This window comes from Yarrowia lipolytica, chromosome 1F (genome assembly GCF_001761485.1).
Source record: "Yarrowia lipolytica chromosome 1F, complete sequence".
In the NCBI taxonomy this organism is placed as follows: domain Eukaryota; kingdom Fungi; phylum Ascomycota; class Dipodascomycetes; order Dipodascales; genus Yarrowia; species Yarrowia lipolytica.
The window spans coordinates 628,341-652,156 of record NC_090775.1 but is presented as its reverse complement, the minus strand read 5'-3'; the positions used below and the strand labels follow the sequence as shown (position 1 = coordinate 652,156).

Sequence of the window (23,816 nt, the reverse complement as noted above, 5' to 3'; positions counted from 1 at the left end):
ATTTTCATTTTTTTCATTGTTTCCATTATGTATTTTTTATTCTTTTTTCTTTATTTTTCTTTTTTTTTTTTTATTTAATTATCTCCACGTCCACGCTACTCATTAAAGTGGATAAAGAAAGAAGGAAAAATCTATCCTTTCCTCATACCATCGCTCGAGATGGTCACACATTGGTCACAAACTGACACAACCGATACCATCGATAGTGATCACTGATTGACACAAACAGATACTTGATACGACACAGAAAGATACTGACACAAACAGATACCGGCACTGACTGATCTGACACTCGATATGACACTGACAGATATTGGCACAGACACTCGAATCACACGATACTCGATTTGACACAAACACTACCACGCCACCCAATCTCGGACACTCACAGATTTCAGCTGACTCTACTCTATCGGACTCTGCCGGACTCCGCCTGTGACCATGGTCTTGTCACTTGGCGCCTTTCCAGGATCTTTCGCTACGTTCTATTTTTGTCCCTTCTCCAAGTTCAACCCCCAGCCGATGGTCTCGGTACGGTGGCCAGAGCCGGGTTTGATAGAGTAGGAATGTGGGTGGACGAGGTAGCAAGAGGGTTCTGGTGGGTTCGAATGGGTTCAGTTGTGGTCATCTGTTATCGCCTCTGGTGGTTTGTATCGGTTCTGATCAAGTGTATGGTCATACGTACGTTTGGAGTATTATCCACAGGACCTGACACACCAGCCGAGGCTCTAACCAAGTTCCTATGTCGTGTATCCATATCGCTGGCGTCCCAGATATCCTGTTGGTCCCGAAAATGTGCAAATAGTCGTTGCCGCTATCCACTTTTCCCACTTTCCCACCTGTCTCAATGCACCTTTCATCACTTGCGGGCCCTCAGGTGGCTCTAATCTCCCGGGGTATTCTATGCCGGTTGTTGGGTCCCACAGTCGTTGAGCTGCTGAGATACTGATTTTCGCCATCGGGCGGGACCCCTCCACGTGAATATCACCAAATATACAGTCGTGGACCGTCTGAAGGTCTCTGGCGGTCAAATGACTCTGACACAGCAGGCATAGACAACGCGTGGGACTTGCTATTACTACTTCTAATGGCGTGCCCCACTCTCTCATTGTCGCGTTCGCTTGGCAATTTATCTATTTGGTTCTACAATTGCGTATGTTCACGTATGGAGAAGCACCTGGTTAGAAGATGCTCTGGCTGAAAGGCGACAGTTCCGACAGACTCTAGAGCGTCACAGGAATGGCGGTCTACTGGTACTGTACATGTACTGCACTGTACAGTACATACTGTATGTACTTGAAGAACCTCCTGGTTGATATCATGTAGACAGACCTTACAACAGGTTTCATTTGCGCATCAGCCCCTTTCTGCTGATGTGCACCGCGAGTCTTTCCAATTGGTATCAACTATCGAGACAAACGAAACTGAAACTTGAAACATGCATTGTCAGATTCCTGATATGACGACCACCAAACTTGGATTGTCACTGACGAGATGCGGGCTTCTGAGGACAACCCGACGTCATTTACCGTTCATAACGGGATATGGCACACAAACAGACCTTTCAAAAGAGGTGGACACTTGTAAAAGAATACGATACTAGTCGTACTAGTTGTGGCACACATGTTATCATGTTCTTGTCTTCCAATTTGTCTTCTGTTACTACACCCCCTCCATTATCACTGCACCCAACTACCTTGGCATCAGTCCCCACACAAAAACCGCAATATAGGTCCCATCCCGACTAAGATTGATCAGATAACTTCTAATAGTTCCCCTTTAGCCTCTCATTTGACATTTCTTTCCCCCGCCGTCAATATCACCAGATATCGCTCTTCCCGCAATCGCACGATCCATCCCCGCAAATATCCATTAGCGGACTCAATTTTGGTTTGAGTGTTTTTGTAAGTCACTCATATTCTCTGCTAATGTCGGGATATTATTCGGTCGGATTTTCAGCCCGAAATATAATGTGATTCGGTCGATATTGGCATTTTTTTGAAAATTCGCACTTTTCACCATTGCTAGTATTATCACATCTTTTACAACAGATCTTGGGCTTGTAGTGTAGTGGCTATCGCGTCCGTTTCGCATACGGAAGGTCTCCGGTTCGACTCCGGACTGGTCCATTTTTTACTTTAATTTCTTTTCTTTTTTTTGTGCGAGTCCCAATCCAGAAATAAACTTTTCCACCTCCCAAAGCGGTCAACACGATTGAGGGCAGATGGAACACACTTGTAATTTTTGACAAGTAGCAAATCTTTTCCACAACCTGAAAAAGGTCTTTTTTGGCCCTGTTTTCGATCGGCGGCTCTTTGTGTCACTCAAAGTGGCTGTTAAAAAAACCCCAGAAAGCGCGCTACTCTTTTTGTGTACATTTTTCCTGTACCTTAGATCGGCTGGAGATCCAAACAGAGTAGAGTTTGGTGTTTTTGGGAAATGGCAATAAACTAGGGAAAAGGTGGGAAAACGAAAAATGTGGAAAAAATGTAGAAAAAATGTGGAAAAAATGTGAAAAAAAATTGAAAAGAAAATTGCAAAATAGGATAAAAGAGCCAGCATGATTCAATAACTTCAGTGACTTTTCCAAATTTTATCCAGATTTTATCCAGATTTTCCATATTTTCCAGATTTTCCAGATTTTCCATTTTCTGAAAAATTCTGAAAAATTCAAATTATATTTTTCACTCGACCAATCCATCCATGCAACAGCAATGAAGATGAGACAAAGTCTATTTATGGTGTAGCAAACTTTATAATTGGGGATAAGCATTTTCACAAAACCCTAAATACGCAAAGGGAACTCTCAAACAGAGACAAGACAGAAAAGATGGAAGAAGAAACGACGAGAAAAATAAACGAAATCAGCTGTATATATATCACGTGGTAAATGGTGCCCTGAGAATTTTTCTGTATTTTTAGAAGCAATAAATGAGCAAAGAAGAAAAAGAAGAAAAAGAAGAAAAAGAAGAAAAAACACATAGTTAGAATTCCTTCGTACCACCATTGGCATGTTTAGATCTGCGTCTCGAAGTTAACAAGTGTTCGTCTGAAGCTATGGGACGTGAGACGTGGGACGTGGGGTTGTGGACGTGTCTGGGACGTGGGTGTCACGTGAGAGCGTATGTGAGAGATTGCGAGTGTTTCTGAGAAGTCGATCAAAGTGCCATTTGAGTGACTTGCCCGAAACTGTCAATGGCGCGTTTTGGAGAAATGGCTATATATCTGGCTGGTTGGCAAATGGAGGGATATTTTTTTTGGAATAATCTGGTCCAACGATACTCCTGGTGCTCTTATTCTTTTTTTTGGATGCTTTCTGGTTGTTGTTGTTGTTGTTTTATCAGTAGTATCAGCACTAACTACAATTACTTGATATCACTTGACTCTCAGACAAACTTTCTTTGGATATATTACTTAAACATAACAAAAATGTTACTTAAAAATTATATGCAGAAATATATATATATAATATATTATATATATATAATAAAAAAGTACCTCACCAAAAAAAGAGATTATGACAAAGGGGGTCACGTGACCAAACCCTTTGAGAGAGCGATGAGATTCCGTTCTGTTTATTTAATAATTCCGTCACGTGAGCCCACAAAAACGCTACGACAACGACATCACTTGGTGTCGGCGGCACGGAAATAATTCTCAGTAGAAATCTTCACTTAGAAGCTCATAACCTCTCGCAAACTATCGCAAACTATTACAGTACATACAAAGATTTGGATAAACAATCTATTTTTCTCATACATGCCGCGGGAAGGAATGCGAATTAGGGTGAAGAATGCAGAATAAATAGGGTGCGGAAGGCACCACAAGGAGACGCGGTGGCGGCCAAGGGGCGATCACGTGCAAGCGTCTCTGAGAAGGCGGCGTACCAAGCTGCATGTACGAGGGGGAGTACCCGGTGGGGGTGACGGGACACCGAGCGGTGTGTAAAAGGCCATGAAGGGCCGGAACGCATCAGAGATGGTGGGAAGAAGGGGTTGTGTAACGGAAGGCAAGCGAGCGTTGATTGAATTGGTGAAACTGGCGAATCGAATGGTTAAATTAATTGGCGAATCGACCTGGCGATAGTTGAAACTTCTTCTCAGCTGCGCTCAGCCGGATGGCACGCTATCAGCTCGCTCGCGGCTCGCTCGCTAGCCAAAGTAATCCGGGTTGGTGACCCTTAGAATTCGCCTGCTGTAGTCAGCGTCGTCCTGTAGACTATGACGCGACTCGTCGACGCCGTCGTAGCGCAGCACCATCTGCGATGGGTCTAGCCGCTGGTCAACGACGGGCACCTCGTGGACCTGGGACATGTTGGCGGCCATGGACCGTCCCGGCGCCGCAGATGGGTCGGGCACGTCATGCTGCGCCATTCCCATGGAGCCCAGAATCGACGACTCGGACTGCTCGCGCATCATGTGATGAGAGCCAGTTTCGGACGACTCGTCGATGCGCAGCTTACCTGAGGTTGCCAGCGACGGCGACGTGGCGAGCCCTCCGTTGGGTCCGCGGTCGCTGCCGCCCAGTGTGGTTCGGGTCGACTGGCTTCGGCCCACCACGCCGACCGCCGCGGCCTTGGACCGCCAGGGCGATCCTGTGGGCGACCCGCCGGAGCCCACGGTGAGCTCGTCGTCGTCGTCGTCATCGTCGTCGTAGCGGCTCTTCTTGTTGCGTCGCCACAGAAAGAAGATGAGTCCGGCGATTAACGCCGCGCCGACGATGCCCACCACCGTGAACACACCGGCCACCTTGCCCTTGTGGTCGAAGAAGCCGTCCTTGTGTTTCGACTGGGGGTCTAACGTGGCTACCGGCGACTCGGACGACGTTGTCGACGCCGGGGCGGGCGTGGACGTGCTGTCCGAGTTGGACACTGTCACCGTCTTTTCTCCGCCCACCACTGTGAGCACGGAAATGGATGGTGACGAGGTGGACGTGGTGGAAGAGCTGGAAGACGTCGTACTTGACGTGGTGGACGTGGTGGAAGAGCTGGAAGACGTCGTACTTGACGACGTTGTGGAGGAAGTAGAAGTGCTGTTGGTGCTGCTGGTGCTGCTGGTGCTGCTGGTGCTCTCTGTAGTGCTGGTGCTGCTGGTACTCGAGCTGGTGCTGCTGGTACTCGAGCTAGTGCTGGTGCTGCTGGTGCTGGTGCTGGAACTTGTAGTACTCGTCGAACTCGTGCTTGAGCTTGTGCTCGTCGTCGAACTCGAAACAGCAAGAGTCCCGGACGCCTGGGCCAACTGAATGTACCCAAAAAGGCCCTGGAACATGTTGCCGCACTTGTCGGAGGGATAGCCGGCACAGGCCTCGTCGCAAGAGCCGACGGAGGTGGTGTCTGACGGCGCCATGTTGGAACACCAGCACTTTTGGCCCTGCAAAATGGCAAACGCGTACCCGGAGCACGTGTCACTACACGCTCCGTTGCTCTGAAACTGCCCGAAAACAGAGTCGAACGACTCGCCCGAGTTCTGCGACGAACAGTACGTCAGCGCGGCGCCGGCCGACGTCGCCAGCAGGAGGGCGTTCTTGAATATGATCATGGTGGCAAATTACACTGGCAATATCGCGGGGGGAGAGCACAGTGTCAATGTCGAGGGGGTCACAAGGACGGAGAGGTGGGTTGGTCGTCCGAAAGTCGATGTAACGGCGACGGAAAAGGTCGATTCGGGGGCGTGTGTGTGTAGCGCTGGCTTGGCTGTATCGCTGGGGGGCCGTTGGTAGTCTGTTTGTGGCCGTGAAATCTCCGTAAAATCGCTTTCCTCCAAAACACCGTCCCTAGTGAAGAAGACACAATCTCGTCAGAGGTGTTGTGTGATGGAGGTGGGAAAATAAGCTTTGGGTTTACATTTCCTATAATAAGGTTTTAGCATAAAGTTAGCCTCGGAGGCATTTACTTTAGGTTCAAACAAGGGAAGGCAAAACCGAGACTGAAATACAAACAGACGTGTATCAGTTGTACGTCTGTTGAACAAGAGCTCGCGCAACGGGGCCCGCGAGTGCGAGTGGTTGGCTGTATTTCATCTTGTCGTGGCGGGAGTTGAGTATTTACCAGGTTCCCAAACAAGTTGGGCGCGCAGATTAGCTGGAATTGACTGTAGAGACCATGGAGTGGAGAAACGGGCGAAACGAGGCCAAACGAGGCCAAACGGGGCGAAACGGGGCGAAATGGATGGCGGTTTAGTTTTGCAGGTTGTGGGGGGTGTGACCATGTCTTTTTGTTGTTGATTGAGGCTCATTGCTACTCTCGTCTTACCGTATTATCATCAATCACCGTTATCACCAATCACCGCTATCACCAAGTCAACCGCGCTCGCCCTATCACCGCCATTAATTATTCCGCTAAATAATTGTGAAAATTATGAAAAAATTATGAAAATTATGAAAATAAAATAAAATAAAAATACTTGAATATTCTGCCGCGACCCACCGGAGAATGTTCTCTGCCAGACCCGCCACGGGTAGCTCCCCTGACAGCTGTCACCATGAAACAGGCACTATCGCCCATTATTTTCGGCCCCAATGACGTCGCCTTGCCGTAGTGTCGCCTGACAAGTGTCTAATAATACCCACTGCAGCTCGTGTATCAGAAAAATCGGAGGTTAGGGGTTATTTTTACCAGAAGGCCGAGTCCATTGAGACATGCATCTGAACATTATGGTGCTCTGGTGCGATGGTGCGATGGTGTGAAGGCGCTATGACGCTGTTGAGCAGACGACCCCACGACCCCATAATGCCACATCACCTCTACGACTTATGACCATTTCCCTTCCCCCTTATACTCCCTTATGACTCCAAGGTTACACGTGTTGTGCCTGCTTGGCTGCCTGTCGCCTTGGACTAGCAACAGCAACAGCAACATATCTCTTGTATCTCTGGATGCAGTTGATGCAGCTACGTGGATATCTCCTCCATCCCTGCCTAATCCGACGCATTATTTCGACCTTGATGGCTGGAGGGTCGGGGAACACAGCCCCTGTTGCAGCAATTAGTAGTCAGGGCAACTAATTTCGACCTGTTAAAAATAGCAAATATTGGGAGATTATCTGCAAAACTGCTAAAAATGGATCGATTTGGGAGCCGCGGGAATTTGGCGGGGGGAAAGAATAAAATATATATTATATATTTATATATATATTATACATAAGCGGACAGCTCTTTCCCTCCTAGCGCCCCCACCAATTGGCCTTTTCTCGGCGCTTTTTCCCGGCCACCAAACCCCCCTCCCATTGTCTGGCGCCCTCCCTGCATTGTGCTGACGTAATCCGCATTGTTTACTACAAGTACAGTACCATACATTCTTCTTGTGCGTGTCATCCGCACTGCGCAAGGCTGAGGTGCATTAGATTTGTAAACACGGCTGGAATGATGGCACGGGTGGCTGGAGACCAGGTGTGTGCTTGCTAATAACATCCCTCAATTGCGCCCTTCTCCGCGTTTAAGTCAGCTAGTCCCCAGTCGCCTTCATCTCCACACCTCCCTCTGCTACTAGTCTGGCACCCTGGTTGGTCCACTGCATCATCGCCCCATGCGCTTATTAGCTTTTGACTTAAACCCTATGTGACCCGCATGTGCATGATGCAGCCGAAACCGTCTCTGCATTGCACAGATTGTGAGCGACTGAGTGAGTGAGTGAGAGAGTGAGTGAAAGTGCGAGTGCGAACACACAAGCTGTCAAAGTCGGAAAGGCATGACAACAGTCTATTGAATATATCTGTATGCCCCTATCGGATTATACTTATATACTGATATGTCGCTATGGCACTATGCCTCTATGCCCCAGTGCCTGTGTTCATGCACCAATGCTATTGTTGATGCACCTGGTTAACCCGACATAACCACTGTAAATTGGCGTAATTTCCCACGACGGTTTTTGTCCGTTTCAGCCTCCTTGTTGCTACTCTCCTTCGTACTTGCACTTGTACTTATGTAACTCGGTTGTCAAAAACACCCCGCCACTCAATTGGTACATTGTTCCATGCCCCCTTGCTGCATCCGCTGCCTGACTTGTGCAACATAATTGGGAACAGCATAGCAAAAAAACAAACATGAGTATGAGTAGTCAGCCGACGGTCACGTGAGTCCCAAACAACCCAGCAACCGCGCCACGTGCAACCACGCATGGGAAATATGTGCGCGTTTTTTTTGTTGCCTCCTCTGTGTCAGCCAACGGTCACGTGACGAGAGTTTTGGAGTTGCGCGTGCCGGCTTCGGCTTTAACAAAAGCCATCCAACAAAAACCATCCAAAAAAAAAACCCAACAAAAAACAAAAACACTACGCAGCGCTACAAGAGAGTGCATACGCACGACACCGTCTCAGTCGTCTTTGTCATGGCCACCACACAGCCAGGATGAGCCCCGACACTGACACTGTAAGCACCACATGCACCTTGTCGCGCCAACCACACGAGTCTGGCTACGAGCGCGACTGGCTTTTTACGTTAAGCCGGATATCGTTCTATCAGGTAGATATCATTCCCCAGCTCGCCGAATGTAAACAAACGATGCAGGTGGGAATACCACATTGGCGAGTACTGTACAGTACGGTACTTTTACGTAGGTGGGCACCACGTGAGGCGTGCTGTCCCCACCACATCGGCAGGGTCACCCCCACCACATTGGTTGTGTCGTCCTGTTTTGTCGTGCCCACCATACGAGCAGTGTCGTGAGACAACTGGGCCACTATACATTCCAATCGGGGTGTGCACCGGAATACCAGGCAATGTCTTGAACTATATGCGATTACATAAGCAGAGGGGTTGAGTGGAATGACAAAAACAGACTGAAGCCTGATGGCAAGATACGAAAGAATAATTGGCAATACGATGGCGGTGGGATGTGGGTATTTTCGGACGGGGGAATTTCGGTCATGTGAATTACAGGTTGTGTGAATCATGGGTAGTGTGAATTTCGGAGAATTGTATTAAAAACAGGGAAATTCGAATAAATTAAAAGGGAGAAAGAAAAAGATATTGAACCGTTCAGGAGGGGTCGATGTATCCACTGAAAAACAAATTTCTCCATAATATTCATTTTTGAAGGAGTTGGGTAGGATTGAATTTCTTTCTTTGGTATTTAAAAAACCGAACATGGAAAATGACTGAAATAATTTGGGTAAAATTCAGAAACAATTAATCTGTGACTTTTATTAACTATTGGATTTTTTTTAGATTTATGGAAAATATTTCCGACATCCCGCAATGGAGTAGTTTTCGTGAGATGCTATGATGGGGTAGTCTCTGTTGTATGTACTGTAACCATGGTATTGTACTGTAATTGACGTCAGTGGGTATTTCGCGCGTCAAGACGGTTCTCATTACATCCGCCGTGTCGTCACCACATGTTCCAAGTTGTGGCCACCACATCCTTTCTGTCGTCACCACTTGTACCAAGTCGTGGCCACCACGTCCATTCTGTCGTCACCTACTTGAGGGCACCGGGTCCTCCACCTCTCTTCTTCCACATCACTCCAAAATGTTTGTGACACGAACAGACCCTGAAAATAGACAGAAAAGAGACACAAAAAGTGAGATACAGTTGTCAGTCATCATCCCTGATACCCCCTGACAATGACACAGACAGATACGCATGTCTGCCAGCTCTTCTCCATCGGTGCTCGTCTTTCAGGGAATCAGATGTACCATCTTTGACATCCTATCGACCGTGACCCAGATTTAGATGTTGCCACAGACAGAGATACCAACAGAGGGAACAAAACAGATACAGACACGGAATACCGAGAGACGCAAACAGTGTCACCAAGTCAGCTACAAGGACACATAATGAATGCACACAGACAGACACTCTCGCTGACGCAACGTGAGTATTATAGTGACGGAGATCAGATTAAGACCTGATCAAGATCGGAAAGAGTCAGACGGTGACACAGACAAAGATCTCCCACTTCCAGACACAGTATCGTCACCGAGTCTCAGCCGTTGTTTCCGGACACCCAACGACATGGCGTGCCACCACTGCCCTTCCTCGTTCTCTAAAAAGGACCACCAAAGAGCCGACAATGTTAAAGGAGCAACGACTGGCCAAATCGGCCAAGACTCAACTTTCTGCTGATGCTGCGGGTGGACGGGTCGCCGTGAACATCGTGAGTGAGTTCGAGTGTCCGGGAGAAACCATTCCGGTAGCCCAGAGCCCTTGTTTCTTACAAATTATCAGTCGACTGTTTTGGCCACTGTTATGGCCTTCCAGCGACAGCTACCGAGGCAGAGGGGGGATGGGAGCGGCTGAGGCGGCTGAGAGGGAGCTGAAACTCTAGGCAGGAGTCATAACCATCAGAAGCGATCTGACGGCAAAAATCGTCTTAAAGGGCATCCAGCCCGCTTCTTACCGCCAAGAGGAGAATCTTTGATTATCTGAAAAGAGAGAAAGCCATTATTGGTCCACAAGTGCTACAGAACAAGAGTTCCACACGATTGAGCTCCGCGCACATGTGTCACTACAACTGGAGCCACCACAGTCACTCCATTTAGACAGTGGCATCGAGCCGCAGGTATACCTTTCGCCCGCCTGCGTCGTTGTGACTTGCTCGTGGCCCCGTCTTATCGGCGCTGACAAAGGATGCAAAATCACAGATACCGTTGATTCTTACACAGTCAGCAAGTTCTCTGGTTGGCTTGATGCAATGCCACAGAACACCACAAGTTGTGTAGATCATTCAAAGCCGTCGTAATTACAACACTTCCACGGCGACCACTCAGCCTACAGTTCGGAGTCACTTCTGAATCGTTCATGCGAGACCCAGCTTAAGGCGCACAGACAAAAAAAAAAAAAAAAAAAAAAAAAAAAAAAAAAAAAAAAAAAGCTTTGTGCAGTAGATTTCGATTTGCGACGCAGATGCAAAGTCGAAGACTGGTATCTGGTACGTCTACGAGTCCAATGCTGCATCGGAGTCCTAGGGCAGCGGCGAGGGTGCTGATATGAGAACACCATTCTCGTGTCTTCAATGGTTTGTGACAGTCTTGCCCTCTCACCACCTATGGATGGGTCCAATTCTGTATGCAGACATTCAGCCTCCGGATTTTCAGCTGCTCAATCTCTCGTTGCCCTGCACTGTACGTCACGATGCCGTGCTGTAGTTGAACCGGAAACTGCCTGCTGACCGTACAAGCAGTCTGTACACACGTTGTCTGTGTCTAGCTAACGAGACTGGCGTGGCCTCACAGTCTCTGGAGTCGATCTCAGTGTTCTCGGAGTCAGGGGAGAGGGAACCTACGGCGTCGGGCTTGCTGCTCTTGCCTGTCTACAATGCCGGGAAGTTGCTGCTTTTGCTCTCGCTCTTGTCACTCACAGTGTCTGACAATCGCTCCGCTCCTTCCCTCGCCCACGCGCTGCTAATAATCTATTATTTACTTTTCGTTCATCAGTGAATCACTGGGTATGCCACTCAAACACCCTCGTCATATTCGTCGAGCTCAAACTCGTCGTAGTCCTTCTGGCTAATCTGGCCACTGCCGTCCATCATCTGGTTAAAGTATCGAGATGGTCTCAGGACCCACAGGGCCGCTAGGACGACGAGCAAGTTGGCGAGCTCGATCCAGTCGTGCACAAAAAACCACCGGTACTTCCACTCATTGACCCAGGCGATATTGGTCGTCTGAATGAGGTTGAGAGTACTACCGACAATGCTTCCTCGCAGGAGGACCATGATGTTGAACAGGACCATGAAGGCAAAGAGGAGCAAGAAGGCCAGGTAGACGGCCCGCAGCTTGGAAATCTGGTCAATCTGCACGCTCATGTTTTCGTCAATATAGCTCTTTTGGGTGTGGTTCATCCAGGAGTAGATATTGTAGAAAATGTAGAGGGTGGAGTAGAGCACAAAACACAGGCAGGCGCCAATGGCCATTCGGACATAGGTGCCCTGGACCATGCCGATGAGATAGAACATGGAGGCGACGATGGATTCAAACACCCAGAAGGTCGCAGTTACCGCCACCGCCTTCTTTTTCGCGCTCTGGATCAGCGGCGTGGAAAAGTAGTGCATTCCGTGGGCCACATACAGCGCCAGCCACATTGACAGGGCCCATCTGAGGGCGGAGATGACCGCGGAGATGACAACGAGGGTCTTGACGAACGATGTGGGTCCCTGGGCGTTGTAGATGGCGTTGTAGATGGTCCAGAGCAGGGAGACGGCGAGATTGACGGCAATCAGGGCCAGGAGGCGTTTGTGGACCGGCAGAAGATTCTTTCGCAAGAAACACAGCACCAAGTATCCAATCAGAGTCGCCGCCCACAGCCCACTCATGACTCCGTGGTACGCCAACTTGTTGTAGTCATAACCTGACAGTTGCCCGTTGCCATCCTTTACCGTGACGGTGCTCATGAACTTGTTCATCTCATTATTGGGATGGGCCGTCACGCAGTACAGCCCCGTCTCGTTGACGGTATAATTGAAGGTGGTATCTTCCAGCAGGTCGACTTTGGTGGTGAAAATCGTGTTGCCGGTGTAGTTCTGCTTCACGATATACTGCCCAATCTCGTCGTGGGTGCACAGCTTGTACTGCACGTTCATACTGTTGCAGTGGTACTTGTAGCCCCACTCCTTGCGGCCCATGTCACCGATGAAGGGCAGATCTTCATACTTGTAGATGGCCAGTGCCATCCAGCCCTCGTGGCCCATGAAGTTTATGACCGACGAGTTGTCCAATTTGGGGGTGTAGACGGAGATGGAGGCGGGGGACTCTTCTGAGCCGGCGTAGATGCCGACACAGTTTTGCTCGGCCGACGGAGACACCCAGAACGTGCTTTCCGCCACAGCCGCCGAGGCCAGCAGCAGCATGTTGGTCCAACGCATTTTTTGCAGCCGGTTGTGAATGACAGATGAAGAAGATGAGATAGATAAGATTGTGGGTTTTCAAACTTGTCAGAAAGGTTAACTTTATTTCAGATGAGTGGAAAAGGTTCAATTGAGCTCGGGGAATTTCGAAAAAAAGAAATCCACTGGCAAGCGACGGCTGCGAACGGCGTTGATTTCTCAGATTTCAGATATCTTCATTTTTGGCGGATTTGTGATGGGTTTATCTTTGTGGATTTTAAAGTTTGATTCGCTTGTGATTTGAGGAATAAATCTTTTCTTGTGGTTGAAAAAATGGTATGACAATTATGATATTGATGTCTTTGGAATCAGTAGGATCGGGCGAATGTAACAATATTATGTTTGTATATTTGGTATTTTGTTTTCAAAATCTGTGAATACTTTTTTAAAAAACGCTAAATCCGACCAAACTTTAGAATCACTCTAGAATGTGACAAAGTCGAGATATTGAAATATAATTAACACCATTGGATAGAGCGCATCAATGGCTCCATTTTTATACCCTTATAACCACATAAAATCAAGTTTTCAACATTGACGGTTTCCGCCCCACTTCAACAGCAAATGTGGCTAATGTATGCATATTAAGGGTTAGGGTTATATATATCGGGTTGTTCGACCGGTCGAAACTGACTGCTCGGAGTGACTGCTCGGAGTGACTGGTCAGAGTTACTGGTCGGAGTGACTGGTCAGATGGAGATTCTTGGCATGTGACTGTCTCAGAAAATGGAAGCTAGTCACTTCTGGTCCCATCACGTGACGCAAGTCGTGGTTGCGCGGCTGTTCCCCGGTTCTGTTCTGCATTAGCTTGGACCAAGAATAGGGGCCGAGGTTAAATTTGGGGATGAAAAACGGAGAAATGGAAGTGGTTGAAAAAAGGTGCCAAAACGACGAATTTGAAGCAAAATTTGCTGATTTTTGGTGCCAAAAAGATAATCTTAATTTGAAATGTATTTTTCCCTTTTCAAATTTCGAATTTGATCTTGTTTTTTCTTTTTTTTTTCTTTTTTTTTTTTGTGACCATTGATTGAAGTTGTGGAAAATTATATATATATATAATATATTTAATATAATTATCCAAATATCAAACATATTTGCTTGAAACAGATGGAAATCAAACCCCCGTGGCTGATATACCAGGATGAACATCTTTTGGTAATTGTTTAACATCTCTTGGTCTTCTCAAAGATGTTGAAGAATACCGTAGTATTCGATGCCACTCAGAATCCCCCAGAGATATCTGAATGAGATGAAAAAAGTCACACGGAATATTTGACCCACAACGATTCAGATTATGATCTCCATTGTACAACTTCCTTTCTGCTGCATTCTCGGTTTAATCTTCAAACATTTTTTCATATCACAAAAAAATGACCACGTCAGGGACTCAAATAAAAGCTAGAGAGACCTGAAAAGTTGCTAAAAAAGATAAAATGGCTCCTCTGAAACCATTTGTTTTTTTCAAAATCCACCTAGAATGAAAACTGAGTGAGTTGGGTATTTTATGGATTTTTACATGATTTTTTAATAGTTTCAGTTCTGAGGATTCCCCAATCATATAAATCACACTGCTGTATTCACGCGACTCGAGGGAATCGAATTTCCATCTTTGATTACTAAATGGTCATCTTTAATTACTAATGCGAACCACTTCTATAATTCTGTAGACCGGATAAAAAATAGATGGACAATATGCCCCAAATCACCTTCCAGAGACTCAGAAATACCTCCAAATTGTTCCCTGTCTACCCAATAATCTTCTCGGCTAACAATTGTCGCAAAAAGAAACCATTTTCCATCACATTTCTGCTGCTTATCAGTCCACAACTCTTTCTACAAGTATACACAGTACCATCACCTCATCGTATCGGGCCTCATCATACAGAAATGGATCACAAGGCTCGGCCGGTCCAGCGCTAATCTTGCCCTGGGTTGTTTTCTGAGACACCAATTAGTGCCATTGGCCTAATTCTGACGGTCGGTATGGGGTGATTTGAAAATCTCCTCATAGTTTACGAACGGTGAGAGATATGAGCTTGTGGGTAGTGCCAGAAGGATGGTGTAACAGAGACAAATACGGCAATACCAATCGCGAGACTTCTCGATGTATTTTTGACCGATATATGCTTTCTCTCTTGTTTGGCAGAAAACAAGAAAAAAGCCGATGAGACATCATGTCATCCGCAAGATCACGTGACACTCATACTACGTATGGCCACGTGACACCCGTAATATACGCCATCCATCCACCCATGCATCACGTGACCGGAAACTCTCCTCTATACGTGCGGGTCCACGGAAACTATGCTCTCAAGTGAGACACACATTCCATTCCCAGAGATAATAACGCTTAGATAGGTAATCACGTGACTTGTCACGTGTCACACCTGGCGGCCCAACCTGGTTTTGAGCCGCATGCCGGCCGTAAAGTTATCTGATGGAAGAGCATGTGGGCCGATATGCACCGAAGGGCCACATGGGTCGGAGAGTCGGTGCTTTTTCTGCCACTGAATTTCCGAGCCGGCTGCTTCCACCACAGGTTAAGAGTGCGTTATTAGTACGAGTAAGGTTATGGAAAAGGTTGCGGGAAGGTTATGAGTACAGCACTGTACGGTTCTGAGTACGGTTATGAGTACAGTTCTGAGTACGGTTCTGAGTACGGTTACGAGAGGTTATGAGCGAGGTTATGAGGACCAACCGCCGATACTTGTGCCTAAATCATGACCGTATTCGGCATCTTCGCTCGGCTGCTCTCTGCCGCTTTAGGAAGCCCGATTCTGTTCCGATTACCAGAACTGGGTTGCAATATGCTTGCTTTTGAATTTGTTACCCGGAAGTTGTTGAATGAGGAAGAGTCAAGACAATTGGGTGAATACTAGATATATTGGCAAAAAAAGCACATGCCTGCGTTCGTCGCGATCCCATGAACATGTCTGTAGTTTCAGCATTTGAATCTGCTTACTCAGCGCCAAGTTAGCCTCAATTTTAAAGACTCATCTCGTCGAGCCGAGGTACGACAGAATACGAGCACTTTAAAGAGAGCCCCGCGAGGAGCGAGACTGGATCAGCACACGTCTTCGAAACTGCGAATTGGGCGCCCCGCGGGACGCCCCGTCAAGTCAAGTCACGGGACCGAAACCCGCCCCCCCATCAGGACCAAGGTCTCCGGACCCAGGCGGGGCCGGTCTGACAATGGCATTGTTCCCAAAATGGCAGTTCTATCGAGTGTGCGTTTTCCGTCTCTAGCATTGTTCCTTGTCTGAACCTACGTCATTGGGCTCAGCTGATTCTGGCCGCGTGCATAAAGACGGAAAACAGACATTGTGGGTTGACAATAGCTTAAAAATACCTGAGGGGGTTTCCGGGTCAAAAAATGAGAGATTAAGACTAGTTTGGCGTTTAGTTTGAGGTTTTTTCAGGACGTTTGAGAGAATTGAGGATGCTCTGGTCTAGCGTGGCTCCGAACCTTAATACTCGAGAAGTTTTAGGCTTTTTACAAAAAGGGTAAAATAAGGTTTACAATTGAGTTTCTAAATAATAAAGTTCAGACCAATTCTGGGCCCATCTGAGGGGGTGTCAAATCCGACGGCAGTGCGAAAATCGAGGTTGTAGAGATATATTGTGGAATATTATTATATGAATGTGATCACGTGATTGAGGAGAGTCCCACTGTGCGTTTATCTTTCCAATTGCTCTTGAATCGGTTGAGATAGTCTAGGTTCAATGCTTACTTCTTTTATGCAAGATAGCAACTAGAAACCTTATTTTTGCACCACCTCAACGACCTTGTGGTTAGTGGGAAAGGACATATAAGAGGGGAAGGTGTCTGGATATTTGTAAAAAACACCACTTCAACTCGACAGCTTCAACACGACAGCAATCAGAAGGCTGTTACATAAAAAACAACAACAAAAAAACAGAAAAAGTGAGTATTGGATGGGCAACAGAACGACCACCACTAACACAGACAGCGACAGCGACAGCGACAGCGACAGCGACAGTGATAGTGACAGGAACAGTTAAATTCTACTGTTAATTTGAGTCACGACATTTTCCTTGTGACCCCCCGACATTGATTCCGTGACCCCCGACATTGGTTCCGTAATCCCCGACACAAGTTCCGTGACCCCAGCACAACATCTGTGACCCCCGACATAGGTTCTGTGACTCTGACATAGCTCTTGTGACCCTATTATGTCCCAAGACCAACGAACCTCGTACCGAGCTGGAGCCGGCTCGGACCCGTTTCTGCGGTCGCGTTCGCCCTCGCACGAGCGAATGATGGGCCAGGAATCGCCCATCCAGCCGCTCAACCGTCACCGACGAACCTTCACTGGGTTCACACAGCGACAGATTGAGCACATTGACAACACCATTCCGCTGGAGAGCCGTCAGATCTGGAAAAAGTTCTCGCTAGGTGAATTCGGCGACAAGCAAGAGTTCCAACAGGAGTTTGTTCGTCATGTGGAGACGTCCCTGGCCCGATCTCTCTACAATTGTGACGATCTGGCCGCTTACCAGGCCGCCTCTCAAGCCGTCCGAGACCGTCTGGTGGTGGCTTGGAACAGAACCCAGCAGAAGCACACTCTGACCGACACCAAGCGGGTCTACTATCTTTCTCTGGAGTTTCTCATGGGCCGGGCTCTGGACAATGCCATGCTCAACACCCGGACCAAGCAATATGCCCGAGAGGGTGTCAAGGACTTTGGTTTCCGGCTCGAGGATCTGATTGAACAGGAGCCCGACGCTGCTCTCGGCAACGGCGGCCTGGGCCGTCTGGCCGCCTGTTTTGTCGACTCGCTGGCGTCGGAAAACTACCCCGGATGGGGCTACGGTCTACGATACGAGTACGGCATTTTCAAGCAGAAGATCATCGACGGCTACCAAGTGGAGCAACCCGACTACTGGTTGACCTACGGCTCGTCGTGGGAGATCCCCCGAAACGAAATCTCCGTCGACATTATGTTCTACGGCTATGTTCGGCACTACACCGATGACGAGGGCGTTCACCGACGGTGCTGGGAGGGCGGCGACGTGGTGCGAGCGGTGGCAAGCGACTTCCCTGTGCCCGGCTACGGCACCGCCAACGTCAACAACCTGCGGCTGTGGAGCTCCAAGCCCGCCCAGGAGTTTGATTTCGCCAAGTTCAACGCCGGAGACTACATCAACTCCGTATCCGAGCAGCAGCGTGCCGAGACGATTTCCGCCGTGCTGTATCCCAACGACAACTTTGACTCCGGCAAGGAGTTGCGGCTCAAGCAGCAGTATCTGTGGGTGGCGGCGTCACTGAACGACATTGTGCGTCGGTTCAAGAAGAGCAAGCGGCCTTGGCGTGAGTTCCCCGAGCAGATTGCCATCCAGCTCAACGACACCCACCCCACTCTGGCGATTGTGGAGCTGCAGCGAATCTTTGTGGATCTCGAGCAGCTGCCGTGGAAGGAGGCGTGGGACCTGGTGGTTGAGACGTTTGGCTACACCAACCACACAGTTCTCCCCGAGGCGCTGGAAAAGTGGCCTGTTCCCATGCTGGAGAACCTGCTTCCCCGTCACCTGGAAATTATCTACGACATCAACTTGTATTTCCTCCAAGAGGTCGAGGCCAAGTTCCCCAACGACCGGGAGCTTCTGTCCAGGGTGTCGATTATCGAGGAGTCACAGCCCCAGCAGGCACGAATGGCCTACCTCGCCATCATTGGCTCGCACAAGGTCAACGGCGTGGCCGAGCTGCATTCCGATCTCATCAAGAAGACGATTTTCAAGGACTTTGTGGCTGTTTACGGCGGCGACAAGTTCATCAACGTCACTAACGGAATCACTCCCCGACGATGGCTGCACCAGGCCAACCCCGAGCTGTCGGATCTCATTGCCTCCAAGATTGGCTCCGGGTTTGTCAAGGACCTGTCGGAATTGCGACATCTGGAGAAGTTTGCTGACGACGAGGATTTCCAGCGTCAGTGGATGCTGGTGAAGCACAAGCGCAAGGAGAAGCTTGCGGCGCTGGTCAAGAGCCAGTCCGGCGTGGTTCTCAACCCGGACCATCTGTTTGACATCCAGGTCAAGCGAATCCACGAGTACAAGCGCCAGCAACTCAACATCCTCGGTGTGATCCACCGGTACGTGGAGCTCAAGCAAATGTCGCCCGAAGAAAGACGCAAGATGACTCCCCGAGTTTCTCTCTTCGGCGGTAAGTCCGCGCCCGGTTACTACATGGCCAAAACCATCATCAAGCTCATCAACGACGTGGGCAAGGTGGTCAACAATGACCCCGACATGTTCGACTCGCTCAAGGTGGTGTTTGTCGAGGACTACAACGTGTCCAAGGCCGAAATTATCATTCCGGCGTCAGACATTTCGGAGCACATTTCCACTGCCGGTACCGAGGCCTCCGGCACCTCCAACATGAAGTTTGTGCTCAATGGTGGACTCATCATCGGCACGGTCGACGGCGCCAACGTCGAAATCACCCGGGAGATTGGTGAAGACAACATTTACCTGTTTGGTCATCTCGCCGACGAGGTCGAGGACATTCGTCACAAGCACAAATATGGCGGAGTCCAGGTGGGCAAGAAGTTGCAGCAGGTGTTTGATTTCATCCAGTCCGGCGCTCTGGGCGACCCCGAGATCTACACCTCATTGCTCCATTCCATCAAGTACGGTGGGGACTACTACCTGGTTTCTGACGACTTTGACGCCTATCTCGAGGCCCAACATACCATCAACCACGACTTTAAGGACACCAAGGAGTGGGCTCGAAAGAGCATTGTCAGCGTGTCTCGAATGGGTTTCTTCAGCTCCGACCGAGCCATTCGAGACTATGCCGAGGGAATTTGGAACGTGGAGCCTTCTCCTGTGGAAGAGTAGCGAGCGAAGGATTATGTATGTGATTGATTATTTGTGTATGACCAGCGTCGGGGGAAATGACATTGGCGACATTGTTGGGTCTTTGTAGAGGCATGGCATTGGGATGTGGCCTTTGTAGTTGGCACCACATGGACGTATTTTCGACACATGTTGGCGGTAATGGGGACGACACGATAAGTCGGTAGTGCAACAGGAATCATGTAACCACGAACGATGACAAGATCTATTTAATTAGCGTGTCACGTGATTTTTGTGTGACTAAAACTGATAGACATTTTCCTCGAGTCCGTATCTACAAGCTATCAATACCCTTTTTTTCTTTCAATCTTTTTTTTTGTTTTTTTTTTTATATTTCTATTTTTTTACATTTCTCTTTTTTTATATTTCTGTTTTTTTTTATATTTCTATTTTTTATATTTCTATTTTTTCTATTTCTATTTTTTCTATTTCTATTTTTTATTTTATTTCTATATTTCTATATTTCTATATTTTTATATTTCTATTTTTTTAATATTTTTATATTTCTATTTTTATTTTATTATTTTTCTATATTTATATTTCTATATTTCTATATTTATATTTCTATATTTCTTATCATTTTTCTAATATTTTAATTCCCTAATACACAACCCAGAATCGAACACACATCCCCCACAACCCCACATGTAGAATGCATGAGCTGCATGATCAGATCTGGACCAGTCTCCCTAACTTATTCTCAACAATGACTGCCGTGAGAAAGTGAGTATGAGCAAAGACACACTGAGACGAGGTCATGTAACCGCGAATGATACACAAACATGTGCGACATGACAAGGTCACGTGATCCAGCAAGTCCCGTGGTCCAGAAACTCCCGCGACTCCGCGGCCCCGCGACCCCACGACTTTGACAGACCGGAAGCCAGCCAGGATCCAGGACCCAAGTGTATTGTGTGCCACAAACAGCGAGCAATTGTCACACACACACACACACACACATACACACACGTCCACGGCGATATATCTGGTCACGTGACAATGGTATCGCTGGTGCTCTGTCATTTCCATAGTTACGGCTTGGGGTGGCGATGTGGGGCATGACGTTATCATATTGTCTGTGCTAGTCGTGACGACGTATGACTTGGCATGTTGTGCACCATTCCCAGACCTATGTTGCTCGCCTCGTTGTCTGTACCCTGACTCCCTTGCTAACACAGCCCATACTCCATCTCTCCCGTTCTCACAACGTCCGGCCCGTTCTCGGACGAGGAGTTTGCGCCGTCGCCGGACGTGATCACCGCGCTGGCAGACATGTCCATCCTCGTGATTGGCGCTGGCGGTCTCGGCTGCGAGATTCTCAAAAACCTCGCCCTCTCTGGGTTTAAAAAGATCCACGTGATCGACATGGACACCATCGACATCAGCAATCTGAACCGGCAGTTCCTGTTCCGGCCGTCGGACGTGGGCAAGCCAAAGTCGGAGGTCGCCGCAGAGTTCATCAACCGCCGAGTCGCCGGCGTGCACGTGACGCCGCACTTTGGCAAAATCCAGGACTTTGACAACGACTTCTACATGCAGTTCACCCTCGTTGTCTGCGGCCTGGACTCCATCGAGGCGCGGCGCTGGATCAACGCCACGCTCGTGGGGCTGGTGGGCGACTCTCCTGAGACCCTCAAGCCGCTGATCGACGGTGGTACCGAAGGCTTCAAGGGCCAGTCGCGAGTCATTCTGCCCACCATCACCTCCTGCTACGAGTGCTCGCTGGACATGCTGACGCCCCAAACCACGTTTCCCATGTGCACCATCGCAAACACCCCCAGGCTCCCGGAGCACTGCATCGAATGGGCCAGCGTGCTCGAGTGGCCTAAACACTTTGACCGCAAGGCCGACAACGATGACGTCGAGGACGTGACGTGGATCTTCGAGCAGGCGCGCGCGCGGGCGGAGCAATTTGGCATCGAAGGAGTCACCTACCAGCTCACCCAGGGCGTGATCAAAAACATCATTCCGGCCATTGCATCCACCAACGCCATCATTGCGGCCTCCAGCTGCAACGAGGCGTTCAAGGTCGCCACCACGTGCGTACCGTTCCTCAACAACTACATGATGTACTCGGGCAACAACTCCGTGTACACGTACACATTTCAGCACCAGAAGCGGCCCGATTGCCCGGTGTGTGGCGTGCAGGTGCTGCGGCTGGCCGTGCCCAAGAGCACGACGCTGGAGAACCTCATCGAGCGCCTCAAGGAGAATCCCGCCACCAAGGTCAAGAACCCGTCGCTGCGAACGGCCTCCAAGAGTCTATACATGGCGTCGCCCAAGGAGCTGGAGGAGATGACCAGGGGGAATCTCGTCAAGCTGGTTGGAGAGTTGGTGGGTGAGGAAGAGGTGACGGTGACTGACGAGGCATTGCCGTTTAGCCTAAGGTTGGTTGTGGATGTCGAATAAAGAGTTGGTGAGCAGCGCGAGCCGCTCAACTTTTTTAATGGGTGTTGAGAAAGCATATTAGTACTGTCGTGCGAACGAAACACGAAATGAGCTGGAGGTGCTCTGCGAGATGCCCGAGCTGTCGTCGGTAGTGGTGATATACAACCGTCAAATGCATTACCCCCGTCGGTGGTGGCGATACGTCAGTTGTATCGCCAATTGACTCCGCCAACCGCATCACTTATTTAATAGGATCATCTTCCGTAGCAATGTGTGAACGCACTTGTAGTCAGAAACCAGTCGTGCGCGTGGGACACATGTGTGTGCGTATTGTAGACTGAGGTTTTTAGCAGGGCTGCAACAAACAATCGAGACAGACATTGACCGCATCCATGGTGTCCATGAGGAGAATACACGAGCCGCGGATAGCATCCTCCTCATGGAGCTGTGCACAGAGACTCACAAGAGCAGCTTCAGAGGAGTGAGCTGCGAAGAATGTCGGCCACACTAACGCCCGGAAGATCAAGTCGGCTCTCCGGGAAGCGTCGCCAATGGGCAGCACCAAGTGCGCGGTGATAATGGCAAGCCCACCGGCAGTGTGGAGGAGAAATGCGAGGTCGTGGACTGTCTGACAGTAGCACCTGACGAGAGCTCAAGCTTCCTTCCAGCACCATAGTCAGTATCGCAGTCAGTACTGTAATCAACATCACACTGAGAGCCTCCCAAAGAAAGCCATCTATAACTCCCTCACGCCTTCGCTGCTGCCCTCAAGCATTAGTTTTCTATCGATCCACATCAATGCTTGTTCTGGAGACCGTACGGAGTCCATCAGCGTGTTTCTGGGAGTGATTTCGAAACCATAGAGAGCGAGTGCCCAAGTGGGTGAATGGTGATTTCAATGGATGATACTTAGTGCCTGGTGGCACGAGGAACATGGGAGAAAAGTGGCAGGTGAAGAAGAGTTGATGAAGTCAGGTATATCTAGTATGTCTTGGAGACACTCATATATACCAAACGAAGGAGGCTCTTTGAACCTATGGCCAACGGCTGGGAGGAGTGTGATGAGTCGAGTGGTGCGGCAAGTATCATGAGGTGAGTAACAGGGGAGATATCCAAGCATCGTGGACACGGAGAACATGCCTAATTATGAACGGAATCATCTGCCGCAATACCACAACAGTAGTGGCAATACCACGGAACCACCATTGGTGGCAACAAGTCAGTGTCTGGAGACATCAAGTCAGTATCTGGTGATATCAAGTCAGTATCTGGTGATATCAAGTCAGTATCTGGTGACATTCAGTCAGTCTCAGGTGACGTGGCGTCTCGGTACATCCAAATATACCATCTCTGTCACACCTGGTAGACCCCTTGTCAGCAATTGCTCCAGAACAATTCCCGCAACACATACACACCGTGTAGTCATCAGTCTGAGTCAGCTCTCATATCTGCTGAGTCAGCTGGTTATCTTTTGTGTCAGTTGGTATCTCTGCGACAGTTTTGTGTCTTTTCCGATTCGCAATAAAGAGTGGTGTAAGAGTCTAAGTACTTTTTTCGCCCGTGCAACCGCGGACGAGTCACGAGATTGCGAATTACTCGTCACGTGATTGTGAGTTACTAGTCACGTGACCCGAAAAATACCAGTAAAATGCAAAGTATGATGAGTTGACGCCATTTTTGGGATTTCACGTGATGGTAAAATCGTGATTCATTATTCATTATTTA

At 48.7% G+C, this 23,816-nt stretch overlaps 9 protein-coding genes and 1 non-coding gene across 10 annotated transcripts; 8 read left to right on the top strand and 2 right to left on the bottom strand.

Annotated features, from left to right (window-relative positions):
• Window positions 1-2,056: 2,056 nt before the first annotated feature.
• On the top strand, window positions 2,057-2,129 carry YALI1_F06501r. The gene has a single exon. It is a non-coding gene; the product is annotated as a tRNA-Ala (tRNA).
• A 1,066-nt stretch (window positions 2,130-3,195) lies between these two features.
• On the top strand, window positions 3,196-3,654 carry YALI1_F06489g (uncharacterized protein; the record flags this gene model as incomplete). The annotated part of the gene is made up of 1 exon (XM_068283260.1): window positions 3,196-3,654. The coding sequence occupies one exon, from the start codon at window positions 3,196-3,198 to the stop codon at window positions 3,652-3,654; it is 459 nt and encodes a 152-aa protein (XP_068139361.1).
• A 497-nt stretch (window positions 3,655-4,151) lies between these two features.
• YALI1_F06466g (uncharacterized protein) lies at window positions 4,152-5,537 on the bottom strand (the record flags this gene model as incomplete). Its single annotated transcript, XM_504984.3, has 1 exon — window positions 4,152-5,537. One exon carries the CDS (start codon window positions 5,535-5,537, stop codon window positions 4,152-4,154), a length of 1,386 nt encoding a protein of 461 aa, XP_504984.3.
• A 3,798-nt stretch (window positions 5,538-9,335) lies between these two features.
• YALI1_F06426g (uncharacterized protein) lies at window positions 9,336-9,662 on the top strand (the record flags this gene model as incomplete). Its single annotated transcript, XM_068283259.1, has 2 exons — window positions 9,336-9,475; window positions 9,527-9,662. 2 exons carry the CDS (start codon window positions 9,336-9,338, stop codon window positions 9,660-9,662), a joined length of 276 nt encoding a protein of 91 aa, XP_068139360.1.
• Window positions 9,663-11,074: 1,412 nt separating this feature from the next.
• YALI1_F06410g (uncharacterized protein) lies at window positions 11,075-11,379 on the top strand (the record flags this gene model as incomplete). The annotated part of the gene is made up of 2 exons (XM_068283258.1): window positions 11,075-11,079; window positions 11,124-11,379. The coding sequence occupies 2 exons, from the start codon at window positions 11,075-11,077 to the stop codon at window positions 11,377-11,379; spliced, it is 261 nt and encodes an 86-aa protein (XP_068139359.1).
• A 17-nt stretch (window positions 11,380-11,396) lies between these two features.
• YALI1_F06393g (uncharacterized protein) lies at window positions 11,397-12,803 on the bottom strand (the record flags this gene model as incomplete). The annotated part of the gene is made up of 1 exon (XM_504983.3): window positions 11,397-12,803. One exon carries the CDS (start codon window positions 12,801-12,803, stop codon window positions 11,397-11,399), a length of 1,407 nt encoding a protein of 468 aa, XP_504983.1.
• A 2,273-nt stretch (window positions 12,804-15,076) lies between these two features.
• YALI1_F06353g (uncharacterized protein) lies at window positions 15,077-16,847 on the top strand (the record flags this gene model as incomplete). Its single annotated transcript, XM_068283257.1, has 5 exons — window positions 15,077-15,138; window positions 15,979-16,051; window positions 16,108-16,147; window positions 16,702-16,749; window positions 16,792-16,847. The coding sequence occupies 5 exons, from the start codon at window positions 15,077-15,079 to the stop codon at window positions 16,845-16,847; spliced, it is 279 nt and encodes a 92-aa protein (XP_068139358.1).
• A 171-nt stretch (window positions 16,848-17,018) lies between these two features.
• Window positions 17,019-19,685, top strand: YALI1_F06351g (uncharacterized protein; the record flags this gene model as incomplete). The annotated part of the gene is made up of 1 exon (XM_504982.3): window positions 17,019-19,685. One exon carries the CDS (start codon window positions 17,019-17,021, stop codon window positions 19,683-19,685), a length of 2,667 nt encoding a protein of 888 aa, XP_504982.3.
• A 670-nt stretch (window positions 19,686-20,355) lies between these two features.
• YALI1_F06312g (uncharacterized protein) lies at window positions 20,356-22,112 on the top strand (the record flags this gene model as incomplete). Its single annotated transcript, XM_504981.3, has 2 exons — window positions 20,356-20,426; window positions 20,882-22,112. 2 exons carry the CDS (start codon window positions 20,356-20,358, stop codon window positions 22,110-22,112), a joined length of 1,302 nt encoding a protein of 433 aa, XP_504981.3.
• Window positions 22,113-23,227: 1,115 nt separating this feature from the next.
• On the top strand, window positions 23,228-23,698 carry YALI1_F06289g (uncharacterized protein; the record flags this gene model as incomplete). The annotated part of the gene is made up of 1 exon (XM_068283256.1): window positions 23,228-23,698. The coding sequence occupies one exon, from the start codon at window positions 23,228-23,230 to the stop codon at window positions 23,696-23,698; it is 471 nt and encodes a 156-aa protein (XP_068139357.1).
• Window positions 23,699-23,816: the final 118 nt, after the last annotated feature.